This window comes from Galleria mellonella, unplaced genomic scaffold, assembly GCF_026898425.1.
Source record: "Galleria mellonella isolate WM207_F2 unplaced genomic scaffold, CSIRO_AGI_GalMel_v1 utg40, whole genome shotgun sequence".
Classification (NCBI taxonomy): domain Eukaryota; kingdom Metazoa; phylum Arthropoda; class Insecta; order Lepidoptera; family Pyralidae; genus Galleria; species Galleria mellonella.
This window is the reverse complement of record NW_026442094.1, coordinates 2926730-2943505: the sequence shown is the minus strand read 5'-3', so window position 1 is coordinate 2943505 and position 16776 is coordinate 2926730. Positions and strand designations below refer to the sequence as shown.

Below are 16776 nucleotides of genomic sequence, written 5' to 3'. Positions count from 1 at the left end.
CTATAAAGACTGAAATTAAATTTTTAGGTATCGTGCTAGATAATAAATTAACAGGTCTGTCCCACTGTAATTATATTTCTACGAAATGTGAGCGTAACCTCAACATTCTTAGGTGCCTTGCTGGAGTTTGGTGGGGAGCACATCCCGTTTCACTAAAACTTGCTTATAATGGTCTTATAAGGAGTGTCATTGATTATGGAACTTTTTTGTTAGCTCCAGGAAGTTCATTTGCTTTTAAGAAATTGGATTTAATTCAATCAAAGGCCTTGAGGATTATCTCTGGAGCAATGAAATCAAGTCCAATCAATGCTTTACAGCTCGAAGTCGGTGATCCACCTTTGGTTTTAAGAAGACAATATCTATCTGATCGCTTCTTTTTTCGTTGTTTACAATTATCTGATCATCCGCTTATTCAAAAGTTAGTTATCTTTATTTCGTCTTCATCTTATTGGAAACATAAAAAACCTCCATGTTTAATACAAAGTTATGAAAAATATAAATCCATAGAATCTCCCACTTTTACATCGTCCTGTTTTCCCATTTATAAATGCTCATATCAATCTTTAGTTTTATCTCCTAATATTAAATATGATTTTGGGTTATTAAAAAATGATTCAGAATTGAATGCCAAATTTATGTTTATAACTGACATTGAATGGAATGAATGGCACTACATCTTTACTGATGCATCAAAACCAGACAATAGCGGTTGTGTAGGTGTGGGTGTGTTTCATTCACAATTTAATATCGTTCAAAAAATTAAACTTCCACCGGAGTCTTCAGTTTTTACCGGGGAATGTTATGGTATTTTAAAAGCTGTAGAATATATACTTTTAATGAAATTACATAAGGCAATAGTTTTCACTGACTCTATGAGCTCTTTGCAAGCTCTAGCCAAATATCCGTTTAAATCAAAACCAGTTTATCCCATTATTTGTGACATAAGACAAAGTCTTTATCTTTGCATGTTGAGAGGTTATTCCGTTTCTTTTGCCTGGTTACCAGGACACAGTGGTATTAGCGGCAATGACAAAGCTGACCTTATTGCAAGAGAGGCTGTAACTTGTGGTGATATGTATCCGTATCATAATTACTGTAGTGACCTAGCTTGTCTCCCAAAAATATATTTAAGGTATGCCTGGAAGGAATATTGGGAAAAAACAAGTACAATAAAAGGAAGATTTTATCGCCTTATACAACCCGATATTCCTTTCAAACCATGGTTTTGTAAATTAAAGCTTGGAAAGACCGCAACAACTATTATAACTCGTATGCGTCTAGGTCACGTATGCACACCTTCTCATTTATACAAGCTTGGTATTGTACAAAGTTCGTCGTGTAATTGCGGTGCTGAAGTGGCGGACTTGAATCATATATTCTTCTCATGTTCTAAATTTGACCACACCTCCCTTTTTAATCATCTCCGATCCATCCGTGTTCCATTCCCAACTTCTATTCTTACTCTACTTTCTTCCAATGATCCTATTATCTATAAAATACTATCTTCATATATATATGATAACAATATTAAGATTTAGTTATATTACATGATTACATTTATAGTTGCATCAATTGCTTTTCCTATATATTTATAAGTATATTCTCATATGTACAAGTATATCCTTCATATCCTATAAATATCCTAGACCTAATCCTTATCCTTTCTAAATTCGTTTGTGTTAGGTATTTTTATTACTATTATCGTTTCCCCGTTTTGTTCTTGGCAAAATACCCTAATATCGGGGTGAACGCCACAAAAAAAGAAAAAAAAAAAAAAAAAATGTTAGCGTCAATTTCTTTTTTCCTTTTTTGCCATCAGATTCTGGTAAACCTACAATCTTAAATTAACCGTTTATATATCGGTTAGTCTTGCGTCCATACTAATTTTTAATGTATGGATTTCGTTAGGAAATATCATATCAGCGTTTAGTTAAATGATGAAATCACAATAGTGCCAATTTAACTAACAAAAATACTAACAAATGTGATGCAAATGGCTGCCATCTAAACTATATGTGAAATAGTTTTAGCTTTTTATTTTATGTGGGAATTACGACTATATATAATTAATATTGACTCTATTACGAGATTTACTCTAAAAATTAATCAGATATTACGGAAAGTGTTGAAAATTTGTATTTACTATCAATTATGTTAAGAAATTAAGATTTCAAGGTAATATTGTACAAAATAATAAATTTATTTAAGGATGTTATCTTTTGTTTTATATTTTCTAAAAAAGTTTTCATCGGAACATGCAATTTGACATAAAATTTATATATTTCTTTTATAACATGATTCGCGTTTTTACTATTAAACTATGGTAGGTGTAAACTATTCGTTTCCATTTAAATCATCAAGCTAGCCAACATAAAAATGAGAAAAAGAGGATTTTATTTGTGTAGATTTTTAAGATATTCCTGACCAAGTCGTTTTATGTAGCTTGTATGAAGTGCATACTCTTATCTCTTAGTTATATACTTATTGTTTTGTATTATTGTTATAAATTTATTTTTTGATCATATTTTAATTTATAATATACATTACATTTTTATCTTGAGAAAAGAGTATATTCCTTTTAAATCAATCATTCCTAATCGGAAATCAAACTAACAATATATGTGATTTTATCATACTTATCACCATTATTCAGTTTGTGAACAATATCATACGTACTTCAAGCTATCTAGTGACAGTTTTTTGAAATATTCAGTATATTCAGTGCTCTTTCAATACGTTTCTGTATTTATCATAACATTCGTTCAATAATTATATTTTATTATTATGTAAAAATAATCTGCTATGATTATCTGCCTATATCTAACGTAAATTTTTTTATAGTTATTAAATTCGATATCATTTATTGCAAAGAAAATCAAATTTCATCAACGTCATTATGATGAATGAGAATTCAAAAAAGATTATTTTCAACAAATCCATGGTAAGTGGTATAGTAAGTATATGCTAAGTACTATGCTTCTATTTATAGGCATTTAGTATAATAGGAGGCTAAATGTGTTGTCACTTTATTTTGTGTTATATAAATTTTAATACTAAATAAATGGTTGCCACATATAACATAAACAAACAATATTAGTGCTATAGGTAGCATAGGTTGGTTTCTCTAATTATATTCAGTGCTATATTTAATAATATTAAATATAACATTGAATATAAGTAAGAAGCAAACTGAATTGAAATAGGAAACAATAAAACACAGTGAGTTCATTAATTTCCCATTACTTATTAAAATATTTTGCAGTTGCTGAGTCTTAAAGCGGAACTTTTAAAAAAACAGGAAGAGGTTTTGGAGCAAAAACAGTTGCCCCAGAAGAAGTTAGAGAATTTTAAACCACCATTATCTAAAAATAAACATGTCGACAATTGTTCAGAGAAGTCAAAAACAAGTTTTAAAGATAAATTAAAAGCTGTTGATACTGAAGAATTGGAAGCATGCAGGAAAGCCAAGTATGATCAATTTCAAATAAATTTATCAATTGACAATATTTTATTCAGTTTTGTTTATTTTGGGTTTACTAGTCTAACTGAATAAACTACTTGTCTAGAATAGAACAAAAAAGGTATATTATTGTAATATTTTACAGGTTAGCATTAGAAAGGAAAACAGAGCTGTACGAGCATTTGTCTGATAATGCTGGCAATTCACAACTAGCTGGGAGATTTCTTGTAGATTTTAAAACTAAAAAGCAAGAGCAGGTTGTAGAAAATATTGAGAACTCTCATGATGAAGATGAAGCTACATTGCTTATTCAGGATGATCAAAATGAATGGTAATTTAAGAAAAAATGTATAGTAAACACTCTATATAAGCAACATTTTTTTTTATACAACTTAGAATGACAAACAAGCTGACGCCCCACCTGATGAAAAGTGGTAACAATCACCTATAGACATGAGCAGTACCATGGACATAACAGAGTGTACTGTTTCGCCCATGATACCCCCCATGCGTTGCCATTCCTGAGGACTCAGGTGTTACTCCTCTGTACCCAGTAAATTCATGTCATATCCCACCCTTCAAACTGAAACACAGCCATGCAAACACAACTGCTTCACAGCAGAAACACGAATGGGACAGAGGTACCCAAGCAATCGACTTTTGTACAAAGTCTCCCTCTGGTTTTTCTTTATATTTTATTTATTTATTCTACAGTTACATTTCAGCTTAGTAAAAGAAATAAGTAAAAATATTTTCCAGACTGTATTTTTATACTCCTTTTAGCTACTATTAGCTACTCCTATAAGCAACTTTTCCCAATAAGAATTTTTTTTATTGAAATTGTTTATTTTGATGATGATGATGAAATTATTACACAGTTCAGTTTAAATTTTATTTAATCACAATAACTTTAGTTCATAGTAGATCATATGTAACAATGCTTATGCAAAACAATCAATTTAACTTTGTTTAAAATAGAGGTCCCTAATTTTTACAGGACAGAGTTCACAGACTGCTTGGGTCGAACACGTAAATGCCTTAAATCTGATTTAGAATTATATAAGAAAAGAGATAAAGATTTATTGAGGGCAGTTAATAAGGATGCACCATATACTGAGGTGGAAGATGAAGACAAACATGATGTAAATATTTTTTTTATTAATAATTATTTTAATCTATAAAAATATCTGATGTAATAAATTGATACAGTTGCTTGTGTCAAAGTTCACTGACACAGTGGTAGGCTATATATATATTTTATATATAATTTAGAAATTACAATTTAGTAATAAACAATTGTGAGATTAGGTTGATTTGTATGGCTGTTGAAAATGTTACAAAAATATTACCCATAAAATTGAAAGCAACCAATAAGAGGTGGTTACTTAGATTATAGACCCTTAAAACCTCAGGATGTGCATCATGAATAATTTCATTTATGTTGATATTTGAATTTGTCCATACATATAGTTCCTCCTTGTTATCACTCTAGTGAATTTACCAGTTACTATGTTGATTACGAATTATCATTCTATTTTTATCCATTGAAAATTTGTTATCTAATAAGATGTTGCTGCGTCTTTAAATTTGAATAATAATATATTTGAATGTGAAAATTTCAGGCATCTACTAATACTAAAGAGAAACCTTTTTTGGTGCAAAAAACAAATGACTATCTATTGTCGTTGCGGCAAAAATGGGAGGAAAAAGAAAGAGACTTATTAGCCAAGGATAAAGATATACATTATCAAGATCTGCTGTTTGATGGTTTGTACTTCTTAGTCAATAAAGAAATTTATTTAAAATAAAATGCTTTAGATTTGGAAAAAAGGAAAATATATTTTGTATTTCTAGAAATGATTATATACTTTTGAAACATCATGTCAAAAGATTTTTTGGACAAACTTTGCTTACATTATAAATGTTTTACATTTTCCTATATAGCTATGCTATTTCTGAAACATGTTTATGAACTTTTATACAAATATATGGTGTTTTTTGTAAACACACCATATATTATTATTCAGTTAGTGATTTTATTGGTGAAGTGTAAAAATATTGGTACAAAAATTGCTTATATGACAATTTTTTTAAAAGAATATTTTCTTTAATCTTGTTAAATCGAATTTTTCTATTTCATTTGTTAACCTGACAGAGAGCCTAAATTTGTTACCTAGATAAAAATTTTGATATGTAATTTTATATCATTATTACCTAAAAATCTGATCAAACTTAGAATGGCAAACAAACTGTTGGCCTACTAGATAGAAAGTGGTAATTGTTGTCCATAAATAGACATGAACATCATAGAGATCATATAACACTTACAGTTCCTTACATATGTTGCTATTCCTGAGGGCTAAAGTGTTATAATCTTTTATTTAATTATGTATTAACTAGATTGTAATAGAATAATTATTATAATTTTTTTACAGAGGCACGTATACACGGCGTTGGATATTATTCGTTTAGTACTGATGAAACAGAACGTCGTAACCAAATGGAAGAGTTGATGAAACGTCGGCAAGAAACATTGAAGGCGCAACAGGATGCTGAAGAGGTTAGGAAAAAGCGAGATGCTCTTATGGCTGCCCGAGTGGCGGCGGCGCGAGCACGACAACGGGCCAGGGCAGGCCTTCCGCCGGAGGACCCAAAAGGTATTGTTATAATTCTGTAACTTGAGGTTTTGGTATTTTTATAAAATGTCCCACTGCTGAATAGAGGCCTCTCATCTGTTCGTTTGTATAATTAGATCAAGTGTGTAAAACTTTTGAGAAGCTGAAAAGTTCTTAAGAGGCAAATCCTTACAACTAGATATAGTCGAAAGTTGACATCCAACAGTTTGGTGTATCATTTATTAGCTGTTTATCATATTGTATGTCCTTCATTCAATAAAATCATCAGTTTTGATAAAATTACTATGGGACATAGAGGCAAGTAAATCTTTCGATTAAAAAATAATAAAATTATTACCATGTACATAAAAAAATATTGGAAATATCTACTATTTAAAATTTTACTTAAATTGAAAATTTTGTAGCCTTTTTTATATTTTATTAATATTTCTATATCAGTTTGTAATTTGTTTAATCATATATGTTTATCTACATTTCTTTTGTTACAAGTCTTCTTCTTAATTATTATTTTGCTTTTAGAAAATGAAGAAGATTTTACTACACGTTTAATGGAATTTTTAACGCAACAAAAAAATGAAGCAGATGCAAAAGCAAAGGAAGAAGAAAAGAAAATTCGCGAGGAACAAGAAAAGGAAAGACAAAAATTACGCGAGGCCTATATTCGTGAATGGGATTTAGGCAAAGAAGGAGTTGACGACAAAGTGAAAAAGTTTAGAGAAATGTCTCAAGAAGAATATGTTGACCAACAGAGAGACAAAAGAATAGAAGAATTTGCCCCACCACAAGGTTCAAATTCTAATAAATCTAACTATTCCTTTGATTCAACAGGTCGAATGGTTAATTTAGAAACAAATACGCCGATAGAAAAAAGTTGGTCAGATGTTAGACCTAGAGTAAAGACTCCGCCACCGCCCACAATTGGGGATGTAACTGAACAAAAGGGTCTTTATTTTTCCACTGTTAAAAAGCCAGAACATAGTGTTAAGTACCGAAATTTTATTAAAGCTCAAGAAGAAGTAACGCAAATAGTAAATGAACTTGATGAACATAATGACGGTGAGGATCAAACTAGCAGGCCCGGGAAAAGAACACATGAAACAAAACACACAGAAATAGCTCCACCTCCAACTTATGATTATTATGGGCCAACGCCAAAACATTTAAAATACGAAAAACCATTTGATTCTGATATTAGAGAAGCGTATGCACAAGGATCTAAAAGTTTAGAAACCAAAACTAGTAATAGGCAACTGCCAAAACATTACGATTTCACTTTTGATTGATTGGTACTTGAATAAAACATTATATTAATATTTGTATTTATTTGCACTGTATAATGCTAATATCACATTTTGATAATTACTACTAAAGATTCTACTACTATTCACTTCAGTATTTTTCATATGCATAAACAGTGTATAAGATTTTATAATTATTTTGTTCGGCCCTGCCAGTGCGTAACAATATAGACAGAGGCCCTGATAATTATTAATTAATTTTTTAATGGTATTCTATATGGTTATATAAAATACCATTAAAAAGAAATTAATAATTTTTACTGTAAGTATATCATAAATCTATTATATACATACAGTAAAAAAATATTCAAGAGAGATCAATATCTTTTAAATTCCATATATGAATTTATATTAACATAATAATGCAGCTTATAAATAACGTTATTATTATATAGGAGTGTGAAAATGCTTGCACTCCAATATTCTTATTAAGTGATTGAGTTGGTTTTACAATTTGATGTGTTTCTGTATTAGTTATAGAGGTGGTCATGGATGTTGTTTGGGTAGTTGTTTCTTCACTTTCTTGTTTTTCAATTGTATCAACAGGACTTGCATTTTGTTGAAGTGCCTCTGCAGTCGGTAATACTTCGCTAGGTTTTATTTCATTACTGATTATTGATTTATCGTTTCGGATATTTTCCGTGGTTATCATAGGTGATTCGGTTGCGTGAGTTGTTGGATCGTTTTCTACATTGTTTATTGGCGTAGTAATTTCAATTTGTATTTTCTCGGTTGACTTATTATCTTCAATTGTTTTACTAGATCCATTAGTTATATCTTGTACTGAAGATTCTGTGACGTTATTTTCACTAATAACAATGTCTCCCTTTTTTTCTTCATCAGATTCTAGATCTTCAGTGTTATTAATAATAGTATTATAATCCGTTTCGTTTAATCTATCGTTCGTTATAATTGCTTCATTTTGGGGTGGCATTTCATTAGTGCTAGAGCTTATAAGTGGTTGTGAGGACAATACTGTTCTTTTCTTAATTTTAGAATTATGTGTTTTCGCCACAAGCTTTGGAAGAGCGACTTGAAACGCCAGATTCTCTCGTTCCGTGTGTATTCCATTACATAAATCTCCCCGGCATGGGCAGGTCATCCTCCATGTTTTAGTAGAATTGCAGAACATGGGGTAGCACTCATCTTGATACAGCTTAACGCAGTATCTTGACTCAGTGTATGCTGTAAAATACAATAAAATCAGAAGTAATATGAATGTGCTTTTATATTCTATAAATCACGGAATTATTGTTAATTAATTCGTTGTTTTACTGGTAGGCGATAACCCTACCAGTAAAGCAACGGTGATACAATTATAAAAATATATTTGTAAATTTATTTATCTTTTGTATGTATATATATATATTCAGTTATTTATTACTTAGTCAATTATGTGACTATTAAACAAGATAAGACAACACAAAGATGAATGTACAATAAATTTTATAATAAATCACAACTTTTAGACGATATCAATAAATTGTAAGTAATATGCAGTTCATTTCTAATATATTTATGGTGTTTGCATGGCTGTTTCAGTTTGAAGGGTGCAATGTGGCAGTGAAATTACAGGGTACATATGTATAACACTTTAGTCCTCTGAAATGGCAATGCATGAGGTGTGTCTTAGGCGATACCGTATACTTTGTTGTGTATGGTACTGTTCATGTCTATAGGCGACGATTGCCACTTTCCATCAGGTGGTCCGTCAATTTGTTTGCCGTTCTTAGTTGTATAACAAACGTGATATATAATCTCTAGAAAAAGTTTTACATTCGCATGCGCCTGATGCGAAGATTTATGTGACGATCTTGTATAGACAAATGTAGTGTAGGATTACCCTACGTTTATCTATGCAATGTTCTCCCTTACCAGTAGAAGAAATAATGTCACATACAGTGTGACAACTCAAACACGACATGGACTAAATATACAGTACATACATGATTTTGTTCTTTTTATTGCTCAATTAGTTTTCCTCATAAGGAAAGTTTGATCCATTTTATGCCGGGATTACACGGCAACTAATTTTATATATATATATATATATATATATATATATATATATAAAAATACAGAGACATACGTGGTGAGGTAACAACAACTGCGCAGTATGAATATCCAGGATCACACATGGTGACAGGGTGTTCTTGGGTGTCGCAAGAGGGCGCGCGGCGACTGCGATGCACTTGTTCGGCTAGTGGACCACACCAGTGGCACTTTCGATGTTCGCTCGCGGACACTACTGAAAAATAAAAGTAACCATAAAATGTATATTTATCACATCCTCGATTGGATTGGTGTGACGGATTATTTCAACGATATAAAAATAGGATTTATCAAATATTCGTAGGTAGTATGTAGGTAATATATAAAACTAGCGACTCGCCCCGGCTTCGCACGGGTGCAATACAGTCCCGCCGCACCGCTATGTCCCTGCATTTTAAATCTGTAATATGTTCGGAAATATTCATTTAAATTACATGCTGTAATAGGGCCATATTTATTTATATTCAATGGACAATGTAATTAAGGTACTTAATTGGATAAAAATAATGCTGTATTGCTTAAAATCACTGTAAATAAGCCATTTTTTTCCGTAAAATGTAAAGGATAAAAAATGGGTATTGTGGGTTAACCTTAAGAGATAGACATACCATCGCGGACATTTTTGTTGACCTTTTATCTCGTGGGGTTCAGCCAGCGTTTACAATGTAACCCCAAAAAATCTGTTTATTTACGACATCACATTAGAAACCTTTAAAATCAGTGTTTCTTTACAATATTACGCATGTATTATACATATAAACCTTCCTCTTGAATCACTATCTAAATCGCTTTAAAATCCGTTGCGTAGTTTTAAAGATTTAAGCATACATAGGGACGGACAGACAGCGACAGCGACTTTGTTTTATACTATGTAGTGATGTCACGATTACAGGTCGAGCCGTTACGGCCCTTAGAAAATAATAATAATTTCTTTTAAATTCATCTTTGTGGTAGTAATAGGTACCCGCCTCTACTTACGATTTAAAAAAAAAAAATATTAATATTTATTACTAACTCAAAAAAAAAATGAACAAATTAGATTCTGCCATTCTGAAGTGATGTGCTTATATATATTTGGCAAATGATTTTTACTGAGATAGGTAAATAATAACATATTCAATAATTATTTATTTATTTTAAATAATAATTTAATTTAAAAAAGGTAATAATAATTTTAAATATATACAATACAATACAATAATATACAATATATGTATCAATACATAGTTCCGCCTTCCAATTCTTGACTGAAGTACACACTGCCTTTCCTCGGATATTAAGAAGGATGTTATCAGATGATAATCTGATAATCTACTCATATAAATGAGTTTGTTTGTCTATAAAGAATGAAAATTTGCGAAGACATTCGCTGAAGTTTAAGTACTTAGGTCTACTTATGTCATTAAACATTTCTATGGAATCATCTCATCATTATTATCATTATATCGGCCTTTAACTGCCCACAGCTTAACACAAGACATACTTATGAATACAAATGTTTGTAGATGCTACGAAAGAATCGAGCCCACAACCATTAGAGAAGTAATGTATTAAATCAACTACACAACATAATGCAATAAAAGTCGTCAAAATGATAGATACAGTATAGAATTAGATTGAAAAATTTTTGACATGGCTTTTGTACCTACCAGTTAGTAACTCGATTACGAATGTTAAAACCGGTTGGGCTATCTAAGTATAAAATTAGATGATGTCCTATAAATCAGTGAATAGATCTGATCGATTTACGTGATATAGCAAATAGTTAGTTATTATTTATTCTATGACCAATAGTGTGTGTGTTGTAGTGGATACCTAGATAAGTCAGAAAAGAGTGTACCATGTTAGGTCTTCTGTCAAAACTCTTTGGCAAAAATCCTCACTGAATCCCAAATAACCTGACTTCATCCTTAAAGTTTCATCCTCTACTGACGACTCGCCATTGTATACAATTATTATACCAGAGGGAGACTTTGTACAAAAGTCGATTGCTTGGGTACCTCTGTCCCATTCGTGTTTCAACCGTGAAGCAGTTGTGTTTGCATGGCTGTGTTTCGGTTTGAAGGGTGGGATATGGCGTGAATTTACAGGGTACAGAGGAATAATACCTGAATCCTCAGGAATGGCAACGCATGGGGGGTATCACGGGCGAAACAGTATACTCTGTTATGTCCATGGTACTGCTCATGTCTATAGGCGACGGTTACCACTTTCCATCAGGTGGGCCGTCAGCTTGTTTGCCATTCTAAGTTGTATAAAAAAAAAAAAAAATTTGCATGAGCGGGAGTACGCTTCCATTTTTAATCACTTAAAATAACTATCTAACTGTATAGGTATCTAATATTTATTCATTACCAAAGTGAAATGGTTATGTTTGTTATAAAATTTAAAAGCGATATTATCGTACTATTATAATTTTGTGACTCTATAACAAACACAATTTAATGTCGATGACAAACGATAATAGAACATTCATTTTAAGTATTTTAGGGTCACGCACGATTCAATACCTGTTTCATTTGAAAGCAATTTGAGTGACATAGATACCTGTGTATTGATATGTATTTTGTTTCAATTGAACTTAACGAAAAGGTTATTAAGTTTTGATGAAAATATCATAGGAACTAAATGAAATTAGGTTGTAATAAATGAAATTATTATCAATTGTTCGTTATTTAATTTGTACTACTAGTAAAAACATCACGATTTGCATTAAAACATTTAACGTAACGTAAAATAAACTAGATGTTCCCCGCGGCTTCACCTTCGCTGCTGACCCTTTCTTTCGTTCACGAGAAACAGAACTTCTTTTGGTAGATACGTAATTGCATTCAAAACTATAAGGTTTATTTTCTATTAGTTTTAACTGCGTTGATTTATCGATCAGTTAGTACTTCAGTTTTTTATTAAGTAGGTATAATAACAGATAAATATATAAATATCAACTATATCCAACATACGACATACAACATACGACTCGAGTTAATACTACCTACGTATGCACCTATATAATTTAATAATTTAGTAATTTTTTTACGCAACTTTGAATACCATGCAAAGTGGTAACCGTCTCCTATAGACATGAACAGTACCGTGGACATAACAGAGTATACTGTGTCACCTATGCCCTTATGCGTTGCCATTCTTGAGGACTAAGGTGTTACGACTCTGTACCCTGTAATTTTATAATTTACTTTATTAAGTTTCATCAATCAAAAAAAGGTGTTTTTAACGAGAGTTCCGCTTAGATTCTTGTTTGTTGAATTTTTTAAAATGGATAGAATAATTTGGGATTTTTTTTTTATAATACAGAGGACAAATGAGCCTGCGGCTCACCCCATAATAAGTGATTACTATTACGAATAGAGCACCGAATGTTAAAGATGGGCCCAAAGGAGTCAGCTAACAATTATGTTAAAATTTTGTTAAAGGAAATAAAGATATTCTATTCTATTCTAATTACTAATCAGATTAAAAAAAAAAACATGTTTTCGTTGTGTTGTTTCTCAGTGATGGAAGTAATTTGATTAAAAATCCTTCGAAGTTCAGATGCTTCTATTTGATATGATGAATTATTATCACGTAATATAAGTAAGCATATATGCATATATGTATACAAATTTACACTTTGATTCTTTCATATTTATATAAATACTGGTACATATATATTTATATTAATCAAAAAGTAACTCACTCTCTGGTATTCCTTAAACGTACATTATAACAATATGTATATAAAAATTATATGGCTATAAAAACTTTCAGTACGTCAGAAACATCCTCAACGAATATGATGAAGATTGTGCAACAAAAAAAACTTTAATTGTGACAAGACTAGATATTTTGATTTAAAATTTAGCTACTGAACCAATATTGATAAAATTTCTATAAGATCAATCTGTAAATATATCCTTACAGATAAAAAAAAATCCAAATAGGTTAATAACTGACGGAATTAATTATGAGGTAATAAATATAAAAAAAAACACAATTGAATCGAGAAACTTCTTTTTCTAGTTGGTTGAAAACGAATACATATTGAAAGTCTATTCTCGGATATCGATCAGTAATGATAAAGACAAACATTATTATAAATCATGATGCTTTGTCTTCGTCGTACTATCAAATATAGATACGAGATATCGTAATATCGTAATGTTCTTATTTAACTAAACATTTTTCTCACTTTCCGAGTAGTAACTATACATTTTGGTATATCTATATAAATAGACGCAAAAGTTGGTCTGTTTTTGGCAAAGCGTTTGTATTGAGATACTTTAGGTAGTCAAGCTTCGAGTATGTAAAGCACTCGACAAGTCAGCTATTCCACAAAATATACCTACATTTATAATTCAGCTGACATCTAGTGATGTGTGTGAATACACTCGATTACTTATTCAGAATGCAGTATCGAGTGACCCGTTTACTACCTATAACCTATCAATATTGTGTATTATCAAATATACTAGTATACACATATATACTGGTTTTTATTGCACTCATATTGGACGACCTGATGATGTTTTTTCTAAGATTGTACTCTGTGGTTTTTTCATCTCAAACGCTACGTGTATGCTAAATTTTGTAACGATTGGTTAAGTCGGTTCAGTGACTTTAACAAGTAACAAATAAACAATTAATTTCATGTTCTTATTCACTCTGGTTTTGCATAGTTGTTTTCAAAATAAAATGCACCCCATATTATTCGCTGATATAGCTGATACAGCCTTCTATAGGCTAAAGGATTTTTTTTACTACCATATTTCAAAAAATTTTGGTGCAAAAATCGGACTTATTGCGCGAAAAACCATGGTCTGGTATATAATTCTAGCAAAAGTGTAATCATGACATTTGTATCTGGACATAAAAAACCGAAGTATGTGCCTTATATCACTTAATGGAAAAATTGACGTGGTAACTGATTTTAAATATCTCGGTCACATTATTGAAAAAAGATGACCTGGATATAAAACGAGAAAGAAGAGCATTGGCAGTTAGAAGTAACATGTTGGCCCGCAGGTTTACTAGATGTACAAAACAAGTAAAAATAACCCTGTTTAAAGCTTTTTGTCAGGTGTTCTACACAAGTAATTTGTGGGTCAACTATAGTCAAAAAACTTACAATGCTCTTCGAGTCCAATACAATAATGCCTTCAGGGCACTGTTGGGGCTACCTAGTCACTGTAGTGCGTCACACATGTTTGCACGGGAGCGTACAGATGATTTTTACGCAATACGACGCAAACGAATTGTTTCGCTGTTGGGTAGGGTGCTTAGCTCAAACAGTGTTATTACAATAGATAAAATGGACTCATCCAAGATATTGGATGGAAAAATGTAAGAGCGTTATATATAACATAGGTTAAGTCAATTTGTAACTAACAAAATGGGCCTTATGTAGTCTAATTAAATAAATATTATTATTATTATTATTATTGCGATATACTATAATGGCTTTCTCTCTTAGTTAACTTTTGGAAAAATAGAAATGTAATTATATATATATATATATATATATATATATATATATATATATATATATTATATATATATATATATATATATATATATATATATATATAATAAATATATATTGCTATCTATTTATATATTTTTGACTACACGTGTTTATTAACTATAAGTATTGGAAATTGTATGGGATATTTACATGTGTTAAGAAGGACACCGCGCTGTGTATGAATTTTTTATCACTGTCACTGTCGACTTATTACGTTTCGTAATAACTCGATAGTGACAGTGATAAAATAAATAAATGTAAATTATAATATGAAAATGAAATTATTTCTACATAAATTTTGTACAATATAAATGTAATTATTGTTATATATATCTACTTAATTCATTGTAATTGATTTTGGCTATCATCATTACAAAAAATAAATATATATAAATAAAAAAGTTTCTTATTTACTCGTTGGTATCGATAATTTCTTCTTTTCTCGTAACATACGTACAAAATTTAGAAAATCATATACAATGACCGGAAATTATGATCGACATTTATATGATCGACATTTATATGATCGACTGTCTATGTAATATTTTCCTCATTTTTATACGCTGCACCATAAATGTTAAATTTCTTGCTTTAACTTCCACGAGACGAGCTTTTCCTAGTATGGAATACTATGATCTGTATAATATATATGGTACAATATATCTATCTATATTGTACCTATGGCTAATGTTGTTTAAGGAAATAAAGTTATTCTTATTCCAAACTCCTTGCTCCTCGATCATCGTTTATTAAGAAACTTCAAAAAAGAGAAAGTCTTCAGTTCGATAATATTTTGGTATGTTACGCGATACTTTTGCCAATTCGGTACCAAATTTTATGGAAATATACCTAATATTATAACAACATACATTACATACTTAAAAAGTTATGTACATACAGCGATGTACTTACAAATGTAACAGTTATAAGTTTATTAGGTAAACATAAATTTTAGCTGAGTTGTGCAGCCGCTCATAATATATATTCCGAAGTTGTAAAGTGATGGGAGCGTTTATCACGCAACTTTGAGGATATCTAGACGTACAAAAGTTCTCTCTATGTATAATCTGAGGTTTGTACTTACCACTTAGTGAAATGAAAACCGCACTGCTTACAATGAGCACATTCCAAGAAAGGCAGAATATTTGAGCCTTTTGCGCCATTTGGGTCACAATTGTGCTTTCTAAATTGTATACAAATAAGAAATTGTTAATTAGTTTATTATGTGTTCAAACTATTTACAATGTTAGTTTGTTATTGATTTAATTAATTTAAAATTTTTATTTTAGAATATAAATTGTAACAATGCCTAAAGCAAAAATGGCCTGGTTAATTCAGTGAATGGGTTAGATGTGTGTACTGGTATAACGGTAGGTACGCGCGAACGATGTCGTATGTGGTCTCTTTACGAATAACGTTTGGTCGTCATTCTTACTGGCTCGTAGCTTCGCTCCTCGGTTCGTGACGTGGCTAGCTACGCTCGTAGCTGTGTACAGTGACGCATAAAAAATATTATTATTTCTTTTGTACACAGAATTATAATATTTTAATTTTGGATGGTTAATTTATGACATTTATAGAGACTAAGCAAGTATTGTGTATCTGATACTTAATAAATTTTTTTAAATATATTTTATATGTATGTTTAAAAAGATTTAAAAATATATTATTATGACATTATTAATAGATTTTCCGGTTAACCTACATTATTTAAATACTTCAGATACACAGTGGGAAATCGAAAATGTTGGCAAACTTTTAAATGAGTGTTCCACCAGTGAAATTGTGTATTTTCCCAAAGGAACATGGGTC

At 30.7% G+C, this 16776-nt stretch overlaps 2 protein-coding genes across 3 annotated transcripts; one reads left to right on the top strand and one right to left on the bottom strand.

Moving 5' to 3' along the window:
- Positions 1 to 1840: 1840 nt before the first annotated feature.
- LOC113520353 (coiled-coil domain-containing protein 174) lies at positions 1841 to 7407 on the top strand. Its single transcript, XM_031914620.2, has 8 exons — positions 1841 to 2175; positions 2842 to 2941; positions 3263 to 3468; positions 3606 to 3791; positions 4458 to 4602; positions 5083 to 5227; positions 5896 to 6117; positions 6616 to 7407. The coding sequence occupies exons 2-8, from the start codon at positions 2897 to 2899 to the stop codon at positions 7377 to 7379; spliced, it is 1713 nt and encodes a 570-aa protein (XP_031770480.2). The 5' UTR covers positions 1841 to 2175; positions 2842 to 2896; the 3' UTR covers positions 7380 to 7407.
- A 133-nt stretch (positions 7408 to 7540) lies between these two features.
- Positions 7541 to 16378, bottom strand: LOC113520257 (uncharacterized). Of its 2 annotated transcripts, none has more exons than XM_031914797.2 (3): positions 16049 to 16378; positions 9484 to 9642; positions 7541 to 8579 (listed from the first exon to the last, which is right to left on the bottom strand). In XM_031914797.2, exons 1-3 carry the CDS (start codon positions 16125 to 16127, stop codon positions 7741 to 7743), a joined length of 1077 nt encoding a protein of 358 aa, XP_031770657.2. In that variant the 5' UTR covers positions 16128 to 16378; the 3' UTR covers positions 7541 to 7740. The 2 variants fall into 2 exon arrangements, with proteins under 2 accessions (XP_031770657.2, XP_052754027.1); XM_052898067.1 differs by having other exon boundaries at positions 9484 to 9639.
- Positions 16379 to 16776: the final 398 nt, after the last annotated feature.